The 17,781-nt window shown below is 44.1% G+C and overlaps 1 protein-coding gene across 3 annotated transcripts in view; it reads right to left on the bottom strand.

Moving 5' to 3' along the window:
• The window catches only part of LOC126540850 (uncharacterized), a 55,967-nt gene extending 43,470 nt beyond the window's left edge, over nt 1–12,497 (bottom strand). For 2 of the 3 annotated variants that reach the window (XM_050187677.2, XM_072286292.1), the window contains exons 1-2: nt 2,361–2,511; nt 890–960 (exon numbers count right to left, since the gene is read on the bottom strand). In XM_050187677.2, the coding sequence (XP_050043634.2) occupies nt 890–960; nt 2,361–2,483 (194 nt within the window). In that variant the 5' untranslated portion in view covers nt 2,484–2,511. Of the gene's footprint in view, nt 1–889; nt 961–2,360; nt 2,512–11,753 lie in introns of those variants that run through there. The other variant, XM_055075991.1, reaches the window with a different exon arrangement.
• Nucleotides 12,498–17,781: the final 5,284 nt, after the last annotated feature.

Below are 17,781 nucleotides of genomic sequence, written 5' to 3'. Positions count from 1 at the left end.
ACGGTGGATTAGGTTTCATTACGGTCGATTATGCTTAATTAAGGCGTATTAAATAGAATTCGGGTTTATTAACGTTTAATAGGGCGCGTTAAGGTGTATTAAGGTCGACTAAGGTTGATTAAAGTGTATTAATGTGTATTAACGAGGATTAGGGTTGAATAAGGTGGATGAAAGAGGACTAAGGTGAATTAGGGCGTCTTTGTTTTGAAGCTTTAATTACATTTATATAGCCATATATATATATATATATATATATATATATATATATATATATATATATATATAATTTCGTTATTTTAGAAGAACACAACAGCTTCGCTGGTCGTCCTTCACAGAGTGGAAGGGCACTAAGTTTTTTGTGCTGTCCTGACTGTACGGTCGTGGTTCTACGTTTCCTGGCCAAACGGTCGTTCTAGGACACCTCCCGACGAAACAGATCAGGCTTTCGCTTTAATAACGTCAACGGCATCGTGTGCGCCTTGCGCCAACGCTCTGTGTCGCACGTCAGCCAGACGACACATGTTATGCCGCAATTCAATAGCAATCGTCCACTGACTTGGAACACTAATACACATTTGTCCGATTAAAAAATAAGAAGAAAAAAATAAGAACGAATGCTAATTTACCAAAAGTGAGAACCTCGTCGTCAGAACGACAATGCGTCGACATTCGCAACCCGCGTGAGATTTGGCTCGTATTATGCTCGAATCATGTAAATGTGCGCAGCCAGCAAAAAGAAAGAACACACAAGAAGAAACTGCTCAAGCGACTGAGATACTCCAGATAACATGCTCCACGATTTAGATGTCTCAAGGTCTCAGTAGACCAGTAACTTTGCTAACGCAGCGTTATCGATGGGCAGATCTCACCGACATGGTCCTGTACTCACGCGTTTTCGGGTGTTATTTCTGGCGCTTTGATGGCTTTGACCCTGGCTTCTATCACGGCCTTGATGCGTGCCTGCACGAACAAAAATGAAGAACTTGCATTCTAAACGTTTCTGGGCACCAGGTTCCATAGCATATACCGCAGGGCACTTATTCAGAAGCTCGGGCAATGGCACTCGATATGGGCTACGACTCTTAACGCTGGCGTCCTGAAAGGGTGCGGGGTGACTTTGCTTGCTCCTCGCATCGCAGGCTCTCTGCAGTTGCTTTGACCAGTACGTAGGGGCAGCGCCACTTTGATTTGGTTAAGTGTTATACAGCAACTAAGCACAGTTTGACAATAAAAAATCATTAAAAAAAATTAAATTATGAGGTTTTACGTGCAAAAACCACATTCTGATTATGAGGCGTGCCGTAGTGGAGGACTCCGGAAATTTCGACCACCTGGGGACCTTTAACGTGCACCTAAATCTAAGTACACGGGTGTTTTCGCATTTCGCCCCCATCGAAATGCGGCCGCCATGGGCGGGATTCGATCCCGCGACCTCGTGCTCAGCAGCCCAACACCATAGCCACTGAGCAACCACTGCGGGGAGTAAAAATAATCATTAAAAACCTTCTTAATATCTGCTTAGTTTAAGTACAGATGTTTGTATAGTGCGGACTAGATCTATACATGGCGACGATGGAGGCGAGGAAGTGGTTCCATTGTTTATTAATCTTGCGACCAAATCATACAGAGTTCGTCTTATTGTACAGAAGAGGACCCAAAAACTTTTCAAATATTTAAGCTAGTCCGCCTGCCACAGGTCCAGCAGACTTTTCTCGTATGCCTTCCACCATATCGAAGCCGAGAGCCCACCACCTTTTATTTAAAACCACCCCTTCTCCCTTTCCCTTCTTTTATTTCCAAGCGGCACAGGAGCGGTTCTGCGCTCTTTGCGTTTCACTGAAATGCACTAGAGTTATTTGCGCCGCCGGCTATTCGTGCAGTGCGCGCGACACCAACATGCTATGCGCGTGACGTTGAGTATTCTCCCGGGAGCCGGTCACACGATTTCGCGGTGTGCATTGGTGTACTGCTGAACTTGCTTTGTTCTGACAAACCCGACGACGGTGATTGACAGGTTCAGAATTGTCTACTGCTGCTACTACTTATTGACTACTATCCAGACTTTTACTGGTTGAGAATAAAATATTTGCTTCTCTAGTGCATACTGGTTCGTCCCTGCAGCCTTTGTATACAGCGGGTGTAGACAACAAAAAACAGAAAAAGACATTTTATATACCCTAATTGGCCCCTGTCGACATTACAGCGGGTGCGGACTATAGTTCGGAAAATGCGTTAATTTGCAGGAACCATTGTTGCCACGTGATCTAACACCATGTATATGCGTTTGTGTTTGCAATGCGCAACCCCGGCGAGAGGCCATCGAATAAAAATTTGGGCTTCCCACACGCGCAAGAACGCACCTCGTACTTGGTCTCGTCAATTTGCGTGTGTAGCATGGAGTAGACCACCCTCTCGGTTTCGACAAACTTCTTGACGTGCTCGTCCCACAAGTCTATGTCGCCGGACTTCAGGGCAGCCCACATCCACACGAAGCCGCTGAAATCTGCTTTCCACTGGCTGCGTGGTGCACAACAATTGGCACGGTGGTGGTGAATACACTGCGTTCTGGGTTAGTTGGTGGGATCAGGTCCTCACGCTGTGCAACACAAACAAGAACCGTTATTGTCTCAACGAGAACGCGCTACGGAAGCTCTCCAAACGAACTGCTTGTAACTGTAGTCAACTACCTCTGTAGCGCCATACGGTTCACTTTCGATATCTCTTGATTTTGAAGAAGCGGAGCCATATTTTATTGCGATAGCAGTTGTACGGGCAATCCAGGCGCACTACTGTCGTCGCCGTCGCCGTCGCCGTGAGGTTCCGTATAAAGACCAAAAGCGAGAAAATTGCCGCCGCGCGCGCTATGCTGCATGTGCGAGTGAAAGCGTGCGAGGGTGAGCCGGCGCCGATAAATCTACTATACTTACTTCGCGTAGCTGTCCACTAATGCTGACACAGTCGTTGCTTCGACTTTTGGGTGAAGCTTGCAACCTTTCCCTTATTTTTTTTGCTATAGGATTGTTACACCTATTTACGTGTAGCAGCAAACAGTACACACCTGTTCACGTGTGCTCGCGTGTGTTCTTATACAACGTCAAAATTAAATGCGTAAAAAATAAAACAGAATATTTCTGCTCCTACTACAGGAAATTCTTGAGAACGATAAATACAGGCATTCCTCAATCTAAAAGAATATGTAATCGAAATGAGTTTTGTTTCTTTTTAAATTTCCATTACCCATTTGTGTGCAGCTTCACTACCCACTGAAATGGAGGCAGAGAGACCGTGTTTCCTTGGGTGAATTAGTATTCCCCTTTGAAAAAGATACGGCTGCTCACAGAGCGAGTTATGCTACTCGGAGCATGGCTAGATAAGTTACTAGAGATCTTCAACTTATGCGTCGCGTAGTGAGGATATCGTATGTTATGTGTAGTGTAATTATCTATACTATAGTACGTTCAGTTACAGGCGCATCGCAGCACTTGAATCTGTACACTCTCAAAGCTACAGTGAGAAAGAGTAATCTTTTTTCGAAATTGAGTCAGCTATGTAAATCATTTTTTACTGTTATATAACGGGAAAAGCAGGTAACAAGAAATATCAGTGACACCACAAAAGAAGTAAGAAACAAAAGACGGAAGGAAATAGAAAAAAATTGTAATAATATTACCACATTCTTACTGGTCCTTATTTTCCTTTTTTGTTGCATTAAATGATTTTAGAGCCTAAGGAGGCGTGCTGGCGAACACTCGCAAGTACTGAAATTCTTGAAATATAAGGAAGTGTCCTCAATTGTACTATCCTCATCAGAAAACATGGATGGATGGATGTTATGTGCGTCCCCTTTGGAACGGGGCGGTATGTTGCGCCACCAATCTCTTGTTATTCTATTGCCTAATGCCATACCTATGTTCAAAAAAAAAAAGGAAATGAAAACCCACTATAAATTCCCATAACCTAAGCTTCTGAACCCGTATTGTGGTCTCTGTTTTCGTATGCCTCAGTTGTTTGTCATTTCCCTACTTCCACCAATCTTGCAATCGCCTCTTACTAATCTGTATGGCGAAAATGTTTACTGTTCCCCTGCTCTCGCTGAACCCAAGGGCTTCTGATTCATTTCTGCCGCTGGGCAGATATATTCACATTCTAATACAACATGCTTTATCGTTTCCCTAGCTTTGCCGCAGCAAGCACATGCTTCTTCCTTATATCTTGTTTTATAAGTGCGTGTTTTAAGGCTTCCTGATCTCGCTTCGATAAGTAAGTAGTGCTACCCTTTGGAAAAGATACTGTTGCTCACACTTCTTTCATCTTTCATCGAACTTGTCCTGGACAATGCATGCAGCAACTGTCTGATCCAAAGCTTCTTAGTTGGTCTCTACCTTCGCAGGAACTTGCGTAATGCGCTTTCTAATGCACGAAAACTACCATATCTTACTTATGTTCACCCAAAACTGGAATACGCTTCATACACATAGTCACCATATCAAGATTATCTAATTCGTATGTTGGAAGCCGTTCAGAATAGGGCAGCCATATTCATCTCTGGCAACTACGACTATCATTCTTGCATTATCCGAATAAAACAAGACCTTGAGTTCAGTCATTAGAAGATCGCCGCGTCATCGCTTTTAAGTTTGTTCCACAGGCACATTTATAGTAATAACTTTCACTGTTTGCCGCTACATGCTCCTGTGCACACATCTCGTCGCATTCACAACACACTTGGATTCATGCGCATTCATGGTCAAATGCAGGCATTTAACTCATCACCACTGCCAGGAGCTATTGCACATTGGAACAGTCTCCCGTATAACATTGCATCCATCTCCAATCGTGAAACATTCCGTGAGAACCTGACTTCGTTGCGTATTAATATTGTATAACAATGTTGCACTTTGCTATTTTTGTCATGTAATTGCTGTTGCCGCCCTTACTCAATGGCCTTCGATGGGCCTGTAAAGCAATGTAAATAAATAAATAAATACACAAATAAATAGATAGGTAAATAAATAGAAGTCCTTCCGTAGGGGTCCTTCTTCATTACTAGCTGCACTGGCCTCCTGAGCACCCGTGGGGCCCCTAAAAGGCAACAGCGCGACCGCGGAGTCGCCAGGTACTTCTCATCCAAGCCTGTAATTGAAGAGGATCACGTCTCGTTCAAAATCTCCACACCTTGTCTCTTCCCTGTTTACTTTGACAACCTCGAAACCATTCTCTCGGCTGATTGTCCATATAGCCTCATTAGCAGCCAGGCTGTTTATACGTTACTGGCACCGTGCACACCACGACCTCCACCTGTGGCGACAGCTCGCGCAAGTCCTGTCCCTTTCCTGTTTAGGACGTCAGTTAGCTTACCTGCTACTATGACAAGGTTGCGCACGTGGGCATTTTCCACCAGCTTTGCTTTTGCTCGCTCCATGACAGAACCGAGTGTCCGCCCTGGAATTGTCCCTACCGCCACTCTTCTATCGCGTTCACCCTCTGCACAACTGCTTCTGAGCACCTAGCCAAGTTTGAGTCACCAGTGATAATCGCCCTTTCACACTCTCCTACTGCCGAGGCCTCTCCTTGCTTCCATTTGTTATTCTTTTTCGTGTGATTCGGATTTGACAAAGGGTTTTGACCACTGCGTGCCTGTTTTTTCTTCATGGCAGCCGCAAGGTGGGTGCAGTTCTTTCCAGCTACGCCCTCCTCACGTTGCACGCATTCCAAGTACTTTTGCTGGCACTTCCTGCCCTGTCACGTCGGGAGACTGCGTTCCATGGTCCTGACGAATCTCGTTCACCATGGCGGCCCTGTTCAGCTTTTCCTCGGCCACTTGAAGTCTTTTTTTCCATCGCCTTCCGTGCATCACGCTCCATATTTAGCTCATTTTTGAGCTCTCCGACGTGTGTTTCACAAGCTCATATTGGAAATCCTCAATATTCTTTAGCCTAGCATCGACATCACAGTGTGTGCCGATCGACTCGGTTTCTTCTCCCTTCTCATCCTTCCCCTCGTCTACCTTGAGGGACCCACCGCACAGTGCGCGCTTTGCCGTATTTCTTGCCATGCATTTTACTTAGATTTTTCTAATGCAAACGCCGAAGCTTCTAGAGCACGTGCCTTATAGCAAAAGCCCATAAGCCGATGCGCACTGTATCTAAATCCTTAAAATGCCGCAAAGTAATTAGGACCCATGTTTTAGAAGTAAGTATGACGCACAGACTTAAGGTGTGACACGTGTTCGCACGTGCACAACCATGCACGCGGCCACGCTGCCACTTTTCTACCTAAGCAATATTCCCGACGCCAAAGCACACACAGTAAAAGCACAAATAGCTATTAGTCTTGCCACTTCCAAACTACTATTTAAAGGCTGTAAAGATTTAGCGTCCCACACGGTTGCACGTGCTGAAGCACGCGGCGCGAAAGGACGCTCCGATTATCCTGCAATACCAAATATATACCAAACCCACCGGCGCATAGGAAAAGAAGAGAAAAAAGAAAGCTAGTTAATTATTATTTAAAGGCTAAAAAAATCAACAAATCAAAAACAAAAGCTGCTCCAAGCATGCACAAAAAACTTGTCTGCGTCGCCGCCACGGAGCCCTGGAAGAACACGTCCTTACGCCACAAACATCCCCACTGAAAATCATTCTGAACCATTCTGGCGCAATCTCTCCGCGATCCACACAACGAACGAATTTCCAGCATTAAAGATTTTTTTTTTTTCGTGATGGAATCAAAGATAAACGTTTAATTTATCGCATTAGAAAATCTCTCTTCGTTTCATTATGGCGGACCATTAAACCACTTTGGACTCAGGCCGACCTCTCCCCCTTTCTGCCATTAAATATTATCTCTCTCTCTCTTTTGGAGGCGTGTTTACCTTGAAAAAAAAAAAACACTCGCAATGTCAGCGTGATCTGTTGGGTATGCCCCTCAAAGCAATCTACTTCCCGACATTTTCTACAAATCCTATATTCAAAGCATTTCGGAATTGGCCTGTGAAAGTGATGGCGTTGATTCTATAACACTGTACGGAGAACGAATTATTACTATATTTTATCACAGGATATATTACCAGATACATTGAAAAGGCGGGCAATATTTTTGCGATTAATCGCGTTTTGCAATCGGTGTTCAATTATTGACTTTAGGGCACACGTCTTAAGTGCGGAATCAGAGCTGCGAAAATTGAAATTCCGAGCTCATACGTTTCAAAACCACAATATGATTATGAGGCATGCCACGATTGGGACTCCGAATTAATTTTGACCGCCAGGGGTTTTTGACGTGCACCATTGGCAATGCACGGTGCACGGGCGCATTTCGTCCCCATCGAAATGCGATTGTCGTGGCCGGGATTTAAACCCGCGCCATCAGGCTCAGCACTGCAACACCAATGCCACTACACCGCCACGACGGGTAAAAACTAGGACTCATAGATCTAGGAGTGCTGTGCTTAGCACGAATTTCGAGAAGTGCCTCTACAGAATCTGTGTCGAAACGTGGTGTTGCAGTTAACACTTGGGCCTCTGGAAAAAATGAAGCGGCGGCAAGGGTTGACTCAAAGATCAGTGAATTTCCCTACAGGATTTCGAAACGTATGTCTCGAAGGAGTCCTTAATCGCAAAACCTATGCTTCGTTACTGCTTCATTACTACTCGCCTTCAATTCCGCTATTATGACACTTGCTTAAAGTGAATAGTTTGTAGATTTATTAGCGGAGCATTGCTAATGTCTTAACATCACACGGTGATTTATCGTGCGAATTATGTTCGCCTGTTAAACAAATGCAGATAATGCAACAGAGACTGAGATCCCTCGTAAGATTTTTGAAGGTTGGTTTCCACTAAAAGAATCATCGGATTATTTCAAAGTATCTGAATTTAGTTTCGGGCAATTACTGAAATGGGTCTACTGATCTTGCATAGAAATGTTTAGTTTTTAAGGTCGTTTTGAATGATGCAACTCTTTAATACTGTTGACACTGACCGTCACAAAATGTTAGAACCAAAGTTAAATGCAAGAAAACTGTGCTGATTAGGGACGTAAGAATGTAAATAATATGCTAACTAAAATCAATGGCACTGTCAGGACTTGTCGAGCAAGACTTGTACAGTGGCATTCAAGAACCATGCATAGGGCCGCTACACTGCCTCCTAAAAATATGAAAGTACATCTGATGAAAGTTTATTTTCTGCCATTTCATCCGCTATGTGCGCCTGCTTAAACTATACGTGAAACTAGACGTTGAGGATAGATCATAGCATTGATCAAGCTAGCGTCTAAGCTGGACTTGTTTGCGGCGCTTCAGGGAGTCGCCTATTTTTTACGACACATTTCTTTATTTATTTGTCAATACTTTCAGTCCCCATAACAGACCGTAACACTAAGAGCACCTTCGTAGGATAATCAATGCGCACCGTCAATGTGCCAAAGTTAAAAAAAAATGAAAGAAGATAAATAAAATGCGCACAATATAAGACTAGGACAATCCACATAAGTAGAAAGTAAATTGTTTGCATTAATGAAGAAACAGAACAGCCAGAAAACTACACATACTAATGATTTCAGAGAGATAAAAAATATATGTACAGAGTATGAACAGTTAGTTCAATATAATAGCTTATACTGGAAAACTCGAGAGGCAAGCCTTGTCTAAATAGGGTGAAGTATTATTCATTCAATACAACCTTCAATACAATATCAGTGGGAATATGAAACAAGAATTTGACAAGAGAAATGTCTAATGAAAGAAAGTGTTTACAATTGTGATGTATACCAACTCACGCTCAAGAAACGCTGCGAAACCATCGAATTCCGTACTACGAGTGGTATTTTCGCTCAAATTATTCCAATCGCGGATTATCTGTGGGGAAAATGAGAACTGAAAACATTTCGTGTGGAATGGTAATTAAAGTTAGAGAGTGCTTATGACGTGTCAGTATAATTTTGGATATATTTTAGTATTTTGAAGTGTAAATGTTTGAATGAATAGATAAAAGTTGGTGCAGAACTTTAAGGCATGCTAGCTCGTCTCTATTGTGAAGGGTAAAAATTCCTGCCTGGTATAGTAATGCTGTGAAAGAATCTGTTGATCTGTGTTTATTGCATATGGTCTACACTGCTTTTCTCTGCACATCATTAAAGTTTGTGTATGTGTGTGTCTCTTTCTCTGCAGATCCTCTACTTTCTTCATCAGTCGCTCAAAGTACGGAAACCAAATTGCGTTAACGTATTCTAGAGTAGACCTGACGAATGTTATGTGCGCTGTCAGTTTTTTTTTTATGTAGTGCCTGCCTAAGACGTCTGTTAATAAAGAAGCGGTATATTAGTGCGGCTGGTGTAATGCTAGTAACACGAAGATCCCGTGTAAAATCATGTGTTATTGTAAAGCCAAGTTACTAATGAATACTTTCGTATTCTTGTGCGACAGAACGATGTTTGACAGGACAAAAACAATGGCAAAACCGGTGTGTGTCTGTATTTTCGATTGATCTTGCCTCCCCATCAGCATCATTTTCAAGTCGCATAGTTATCGAGTGTATCAACATTTCTGCCGGTCCTTACACTGAGCGGTACTGTAGAAAAAGTTGAAGACACTGACAAGCGCATGGAAAGTGTCCCGAAATATTGGTTGGAATAAAAAATGCCATGAGTTACAGCGATATAATCGAGCACGCTGTTTGTTGCTAAGCAGGAATTATAACTTTCAATTGGCGTAGAAAGTCGCGAGACATGACACGGCACGACGCCTTGCGCCATAAATTTGATGCTACATCGGCATGAATTTCCACTATATACGGGGCCCCAGCTTTTAGTGTCGGCTGTATCTAAGTCGATTGATGTTGAGTTCATCATACGTCTTGTTTATAGTTGCAATCTCTGTATTTTGCAGGCATTTGGGCTTTATTTTATGTACATTATGGTCCAATTAATGTTAGTGCTCGCAAGTGTCGCTACCTTCGCGGGAACGAGTGAAATAAGCGGAGCCGTGGCGTCCCTCATTGCATGACGGCGCACATCACGTTGACGACGCATTCAAGCTCACATTATTTTCGCCCCCCCCCCCCCCCGCCCCCACTGATATTTTCAAGAGACGACCTGCGTAAGAACGGCAACGCATTGAACTGCGCGCGACGTGTAAAAAATATAGTCCACTGTAGTAAAGACGTAGTTTGACGTTATAAATCTTGGCTTGCCTTGGGTAAGTAAGGACGAAGAAAAAAAAGCATACTTTCACTAAAACGGGAAACCAGGAAAGGACCCGGCTATTATTGATAAATAACGTGTATTTCTAACAGGCAGGGCCGTACTTGTCTGCTTCCCGACCGTTTCGGCGTACAATCGCTATCGCATTTACCCTTCGCCGTTTCAAGCACATGGATGCATCAACGTGACCGCTATTTCCGGTGGAAAAAAGTCCGATTAAACATGTTTTACGACTTTATCCTTGTTATCACCGTAGTATTTGACACTCTGACCGGTAAGCTTCCTGCTGCGTTCAAAAGAAAATGAGCACCGTAAATATGATTTCTCGGTGCCTTCAAGGCACGGGAGAGACGAGGCGATTTTACGCTGATACTGTGTGGGATGCGGTAGTAAATCTTTAGCTTACCATATACGCTATAGCCATTACGAATATGCCGGCACATAACAGTTACACGCATAACAGTTACATACTTGTTACACATATGCAGCAGGTATGCTCATCTTGTGACGAGATGTTTAACCAAAGTGCGCAATTTAAACCTTTTTGTTCGCGTGAGCCAGCTAGCAGTTGTATGAGGCTCATGAGCGCTGGTGGCGTTGTGTGGCACATCAGGGAAACAAAATCTAGGTAGCCAGGATATTCAGAGGCTGCCTCTTCGTATCAATGTGGTGACAGGTGTCAGTTGGTATAGTTGTCAGAGCTCCACTAATTCGGCAGCCTAGTACCGAGGTTTTACGCGTTAAATTTCTACGTGGCGATATTAGGCGATCCTATAGGGCATGTTCGGTCTCTGTTGCTTGCCTCGTGTGCTGGGGGACTAGAGATATACACATGGACGAAAAATAAAGAAAGAGATTAGTACGGAGCTTGACGCGATACAGCCGAATGCAAAAAAAAAAAAAAAAGATCGGCCCAACCCCTGACCACGTCACGATATTAACGTGTCGCACCGTCTTCCTCGGCAATCTCAGCGCGCACTCTTCCTAAAAGACCACAGCCGCCGATGGCAGCGCGCTGCTGCCATACTCGTTATGAGGCAAATATAAGTGCACGCGTTGCAAGAAGCGACTGAACTCGTGCGAGCCTAGCGGAAGAAAAGGTGCCCAGGCTCGTTATCGAAGCGCCCGAAGGAAACCTATCGGGGGCCCTCTGCGAGCGCATGGCCACTTGTTAGGCCGACATTTATGGGGAAACGGAAAAAGAGAGGAAGCGGCGATGGCGCCTTCACGGAGAGTTGGCTCGCAAATACTGGCAGCGTGGGCTAACGCTCCATCCTAGCTTTTTTTTCATTTCTCAGGGGATTTACACTTTAGTAAAACCCGTTCAATGATTTAAGCTGGGTTGCATGCATCAGAGAGAAAAAATGCCTTTATCGTTATTTTCGACGATAGCACTTCGCCCTCTGGCACGCATTCCTAATTCTCAAGGAGTACAACGCTTATCCTGGAGTTGCCCAGGAAATATTTTGAGAGGACGGTGTGAAGCGGAGAGCGCCGTTGCAGTTAAACGGATTGGCGTAACTCCAATAGCAACTAAGTATATCACTTACATTGTTGCGAACTGCTTTTCCGCCTCGCCCAGAAGGTACCAAGCGTTGATGGCATCTGGTGGTGTCTGAAAATGCAGCAGTGATCATTAGCTCGAACCGATACATTTGTGTTTGGTAAGATATTACGTCGTGTAAGCATTTCTTCTTATCGCAAGCCTGACGTTTCCACCTATTTGTCCCGAAATGATGTCCTCAGCGCGGCTGATTTCTCACTCTCAGATGAAAATGCCCCTGAGCCATGCGTTTTCCAAGTGGCCTAAGGCTATTCAAACAAGCTTCAGTGGCCTAAGGCTACGGAAACAAGTTTCACTCTCATAATACAGACGCGCCACAGTAACGCAGCTCATTGCGGCGTGGTTTACTCGTTTCACAATAACTGAGTGCCACTCTGAAAGCATCTGCTTTTCGATTTGATGTCGGCGTGCAATGCGCAACAAGTTGCATCGTTCTCTGGCGCGCCTTTGCGCGAACATTCCCGGCTCAGAATGCTTAGGCAAATATTTAGAAAAAAAAAACAAGAACAAACAAACTTACGGTACAACTGTTCGTTCGTAGGAACGAGCGAACAGAGGAAGCTCGTGATCGCGTCGACATTCCAGGCTCAGAGTGCGAGGTGAATGTATCTAGAAAAATAATACTTCGCTACAACTGTTCGTTCTTGTGAACCATCAGTTGTATACGTGTTCCTCATTTAGAACAGTCGTAGGTGCCATTTCGTCATGATTACCGTATCAGCGCTTACGAAAATTAATGTTTCGCAAGCTCGGCTGATGTTCAACAGAAAAACATCCAACAAGATGAACTTGCCTCAGTATACCAGTTTTGTTAATTATGCGCTTTTGGAGTACTTTTTGCGCACGCTACATGTTTTCCAAATAGCCTTAAGCTACTGTAAAAAAACTACACTTGCATAATTGCATAAGTCACACGTGTGATCCCACACGTGTCACTTATGTAAGCGTAGCTTTTGGCGGCCGCGGTGTCACGGTATACCTTACGTAATGAATACATAGCGAGGCCGTAACTTTGCGCCAAAGTAAGCTTTAGTGGCGAAGCGCCGATCGTTTGGGCACAAAGCGGCGCCAACAAATGGAAACCACGCTGGCTCAACTGTTCGGTATGCCAACACGCCGTGCCACGCGCCAGTATAACACCAATACCTAACCGAAGGAAAACTGTGTTTCAGCTGTTTAATTGCCATTATTTCCTTTTTGCCACCATACATGAGGCGCACCTGCAAGCATCAGTGATGCGGCCCTTACGCGTGAAGTAAAGTTGTTCTCACCGTCTCGATGTCTTTGCCAATGAGTTCCCACCACTCCGAGTTGAGATGGATTCCGTAGCACGCCATCATGGAGGGGTTCACGTACAGGGGCTTTGTATCCGCGGCAGTCACCACGACTTCAGCTGCATGGACGATTTGGGAAACATCTCACGCCGAAGTTGTCGGGAACTGCTTCTTTTTCCCTCCTTAGGGTTCGATGACGTACACTGATTCTCACTGGCGCAGGAGACGAGCTCTTGTGGCGCTCTCTCCCTTTGCTAGCGCTCTATAGTGACGGCTCAAGCTACTCCAATTCCCCACCGCAGGTGAGCGAAGCAGCAAGTAAGCTATTGGCCCAGGCACTTGCTTGGGCCAATAACTTATCTACTGCAAGACCAAGCGACTGTTCATTTGCGAGAGGGCAAACACATGTGCTCCCATGCGCGAGCTTAACACTTCTTTGTTCCCCTTAACAGTGGGTTGCGCAATACTCTACTGCGATTACGTACAGCAATCGCTTCAGTGCACATTCGACACATGTTAATTAGGACAGTAATATAGCCCATTACGCCTACGGTGTTAAGCTACACAGAGCGTCAGTAACGGATGCTACCGGCATTTTTTTTTTAATGATTTCTCTAGGGAACTTAAGCGCCTGTGGTGTCCCGTCTTGTCGCTTTTGTGTCTGCAGTGTTTTACTTGCGCTACAATGGAAGGCTTCGCCAAGTATCAATCAACTAGCCAAAGGGCAACTTCTTCCAAGACGAGGTTAAATAACCAAATTTCCTTATACAAGTGTATATAGCCGTGCACTTAACGTACTTTTTGCTGTTTAATCAGTATCATTAAGTAGAATTAACTTTTTATTGTGACATTAACTGTATGGACACTCCAACAAAATTTTCGCACTCATCGTCGCCTTGAGGTCCCGTATAAATTGAGGTATATTTATGCTATTTGACATGCGGTGTATGCCGGTCACATTGCCGCACCATTATATTACTAAAGTTGCCCACACCAGGTATTACATTCTTTACAAAATTATTCCTCGGAAATTTGAGAATGGTATCCCACGGAAACAAAATACCCACAGCGCATACGTTTTACTTTAATTCATGCTGCCATTACAGAAGCGAGTCTTACACTTCCTGTAGAATGTTAACATGTTGCTATCGCATTCATTGCTCCGCCCTTATGCCGAAACTGACATTTGTTTTTGGATAAACATTTTCACGCCGACCGACGTTCGGGCCTCAGTCACTCATAACGATAGTGGTAGGCATTATAGCGAGATATCACCGCGGCGGTATGATATAACAGCAGCACTAATTTTGAATACGCACTCTGCAATATTCACTTTGACGATGGCACAGACAGCGCTGACAAAATGGTACAAGAGCCACCTGCCGAAACAGTCACGTGAGAAAGGCCAAACTACAACAGAGATGTCAAGGGGCTTCCTTAGTAACATCTCATTCCGCGTTCTGATGCCTACAATTATTTACGATATAGTGCAATGTGACGAGTTCAGTGATCACAGTAACGAATTTCACGTCAGAGGTAAGCGTGCGTGGGCATATGACGCTGGCGTAACAGGTGGGTGTCCGAGAACCGACAGCCCCTGCAATTTAGTCTGCAAATACTTAAGAGCACTCTCCCAAGGTTTCTTAAGAAATACAGCGAATTGGTTATCGATATATATATATATATATATATATATATATATATATCCAGTGACGTTAACTCTATTCTGATTTAAACCGGTTGTAGATAGATTGTTTTTGCTTTGATGTATTCTTTCATTTATTATTATTTTGTTCCAGTTTATTTAGACATTATGCATAGTTTTTTTCATCACTCGAATGGTGGTCTTTTCAGAGTTACCTGGGATTTTAGTTTCAATTTCTGTGCACAGTGTACAAAGATTCACGATTGTGTTCCTTCATTATTTGGTGATTGCACGTTATTATTTATTTCTGTTAAGCATACTACTTAAAAACACTGAAACTACCAGATTTAGTGTTGCTTTTTTCTGATAACGCGACACCTTAGATATAAGATTTGTTATGTAACAGTGTGACTCGGTGAATATTGTTGTAAACTCCACATTATCGGGGGTTAGGGTTCCTTCAAGCCGGTCTTGCTGCTTTCTTCCCTAAGCTCATCAAATATTTTTATGAAAAGAATAAAGAAAGGAAAAATGTTTTTGGCGGGAGGAAGAGGAGAGGGGGGTTACAGCGCTGAGGCATTCTTATCTACAGACATGTAGACATGTACGCGAAACATTGACACGCACATATAAGGCTGGGCTAGTATTGGAAACATATAGGGAGGCTCAGCTTTAGACGGAGCACATTTCAGACGCGTCAGTGCGTTCATTCTGCACCGGGCGAATAACTACACTGCCATATCGCGGCTGAAAGGCGCACCACGGTGTGCGCGCTATGATCGCCAACCGTGAGATACGATGGGTCTAGGCTGAGCTACGTAGCTGACTTGATTGGCTTAATGCTTTCCAAAATTCGAGGGACCTCGTCCCAGCTGAGGCATGTGCGTACCATGGGTCGTGTTCAGCCAGGCAACGGCGACAGGAGCGGGTGCGCGAGCAGCTACGGCGCTCGTCGTGGAGTCCTTGGCGAATGGCGTGGTATCGTTCGTCCTGCCGAAAGCAACCGTAATGTTTAGCTCTATAGTGCAGCAGCCGGCCAGGAGTTTGTGCGTATCCCCTCCATGCATGCCGTCTGTTACTGCCTACCCATATTAGCGAACCTGCGCAGGAATTCACATTCACACACACTCAACAAATGTGTTACACTCTTAAAGGTGTTCGCCACTCACACGGGCAGCGCCCCCTAATATTAGGGCTTTAAAAATTATTTATAGCGAACGACAACGAGCTTTAAAAGGACACTGAAGAGCAAAATCATTTCTTCTGAATCCGCGAATCACTCTTGCACAGTACCTGAAACTCCATTTCTACCGAGAGAACCCGCTTGGTAGGTAGAAAAAAAAAAAGGAAGAACGAGAAACGCAATAGACGGGTGGCGACGCCACCTTGAAATTCCCGCACCAGCTCGCCGCTGTGACGTCATGGAGTGTGACAGCGTCTGCTAGGTTCCAGTTAATCTCTTAGCGGTAAAGACTGACTACATTGTGCCCTAAAGGAGCCAAAGACTGAATATGACAAGCTTCGCGAACTTTTACTGAGTGAACGCGTCCCAAAACACGCAATAATTCAAAATACGTGACGTCACACTAACGTGCCGCCTTTGGTGTTTCGGCGCGAAACTTAAAAAAAATGAAGCTGTGAGTTTCACTTTATCTTTTAACAAATGACGTAATTGTATAATTAACGACAACATAGTTCTCATAGAATGCTATATCAGTAGAAATTGATTTATCGTTTTGCTTTAGTGACCCTTTAACTAGACGCGATATCAGAAAAGGCGTAGTTGAAAACAGTCTAATAATTCTGACAACCTTGGACGCACAGAAATACCTGAGAAGAGATTTTGCAACGATCGCTTTGAAAGTGTATTTAATTCTCTTTTCGGTCGTCTATTGCAGCTATTTTAACTACTTGCCTGAAAAAATCGCCAATCAGCAAACAAAGCATCTTGTTGGGCCCTAAAAAGAATTCTGTCTTTCACCTTCAACGTGAGGGTGTCTGCCTTGGAACAACCAAACACCCTTTATGCGACCCAAAAAGGTGCGAGAATGTTTAGCGTGCACGAAGAAAAAAACACGGACAGAACTCGCACAGTTTAGCACTTTATTAGGCTATTGCGTAGCCCTGCCTCGACATAGAGATTCCTACAAAAAAAAAAAAAAAAATCCAAGATTTAGCTCTGGCTTTGCGATGTCTCAAATGCCATGGGAATGATGGTTTGTATGTACATGGAGTTGTCCAATTTGCGTGCTCGTGCATTCATCATATCTTTTAGCGGCGTTATCCGTTACGCTTTACCAAGCAGTGATTACCAAATACAGCAAGACCCAGCTGTGCACATGCGTAATCATCGCGAATTGTTGTATTTTCTAATGCAATACCTTGTCCAAGAAGGAACAAGAAACATAGTCACAAATCCTTGTGAAGCCACAAAAACTAAGTGGCACATCTATGTTATTCCAACACCGGCTACGCCGCCACACATGCGCATCTCTTTTAGACACTTACGCAAGAGATACCTTCAAGTAACTTTTCCGAATAACTGCGTGCCTCTACGGCCGAGGTCTGCGCGATGAGTTTCAGGAAAGTGCACTCGCACCTGCTTGCTCCTCGAAGAAAAAAAATGTCATCTCCTGTCTTAGGGGTCCACAGAATGTCGTGTTTTGTAGTGAGTGCATCGCGCGGGACGCGTCGCTTTGCGTTTTCACACCAAAGAATCAAGCGCTGCGCCTTGCCTGCGCTCATGTACAATTTCTCGAGTACTTTAGGATAGAATTATTTATAAAATTACTATGAGCTGCAAAATGCCTGCGAGCTTCTGTATAGGCGCATTATTTCTGTATTTCTGCATTATTTTGTGTAAAACATTTCAAGCGCATCAATAAACTGAAACTGAAACTGAAACGATAATATTTTTAGCCACTTTCTTTCGCGATGGATAAGCTTGGCGGGCTCTTTCCGAGGGTATGACGAGAAACCTTCCAGGGCCTGTGTTTGTAAACGGCGCAAGAGAACATATTGGGTGGTGTGTCACAGTACAGCCAGCCAAGCACTACGCTGCTGTTAAAGTTCGAGCAATGTTTGGCGCAGACATT

Source organism: Dermacentor andersoni, chromosome 2 (genome assembly GCF_023375885.2).
Source record: "Dermacentor andersoni chromosome 2, qqDerAnde1_hic_scaffold, whole genome shotgun sequence".
Classification (NCBI taxonomy): Eukaryota; Metazoa; Arthropoda; class Arachnida; order Ixodida; family Ixodidae; genus Dermacentor; species Dermacentor andersoni.
This window is presented reverse-complemented; position numbering and strand designations above follow the sequence as displayed.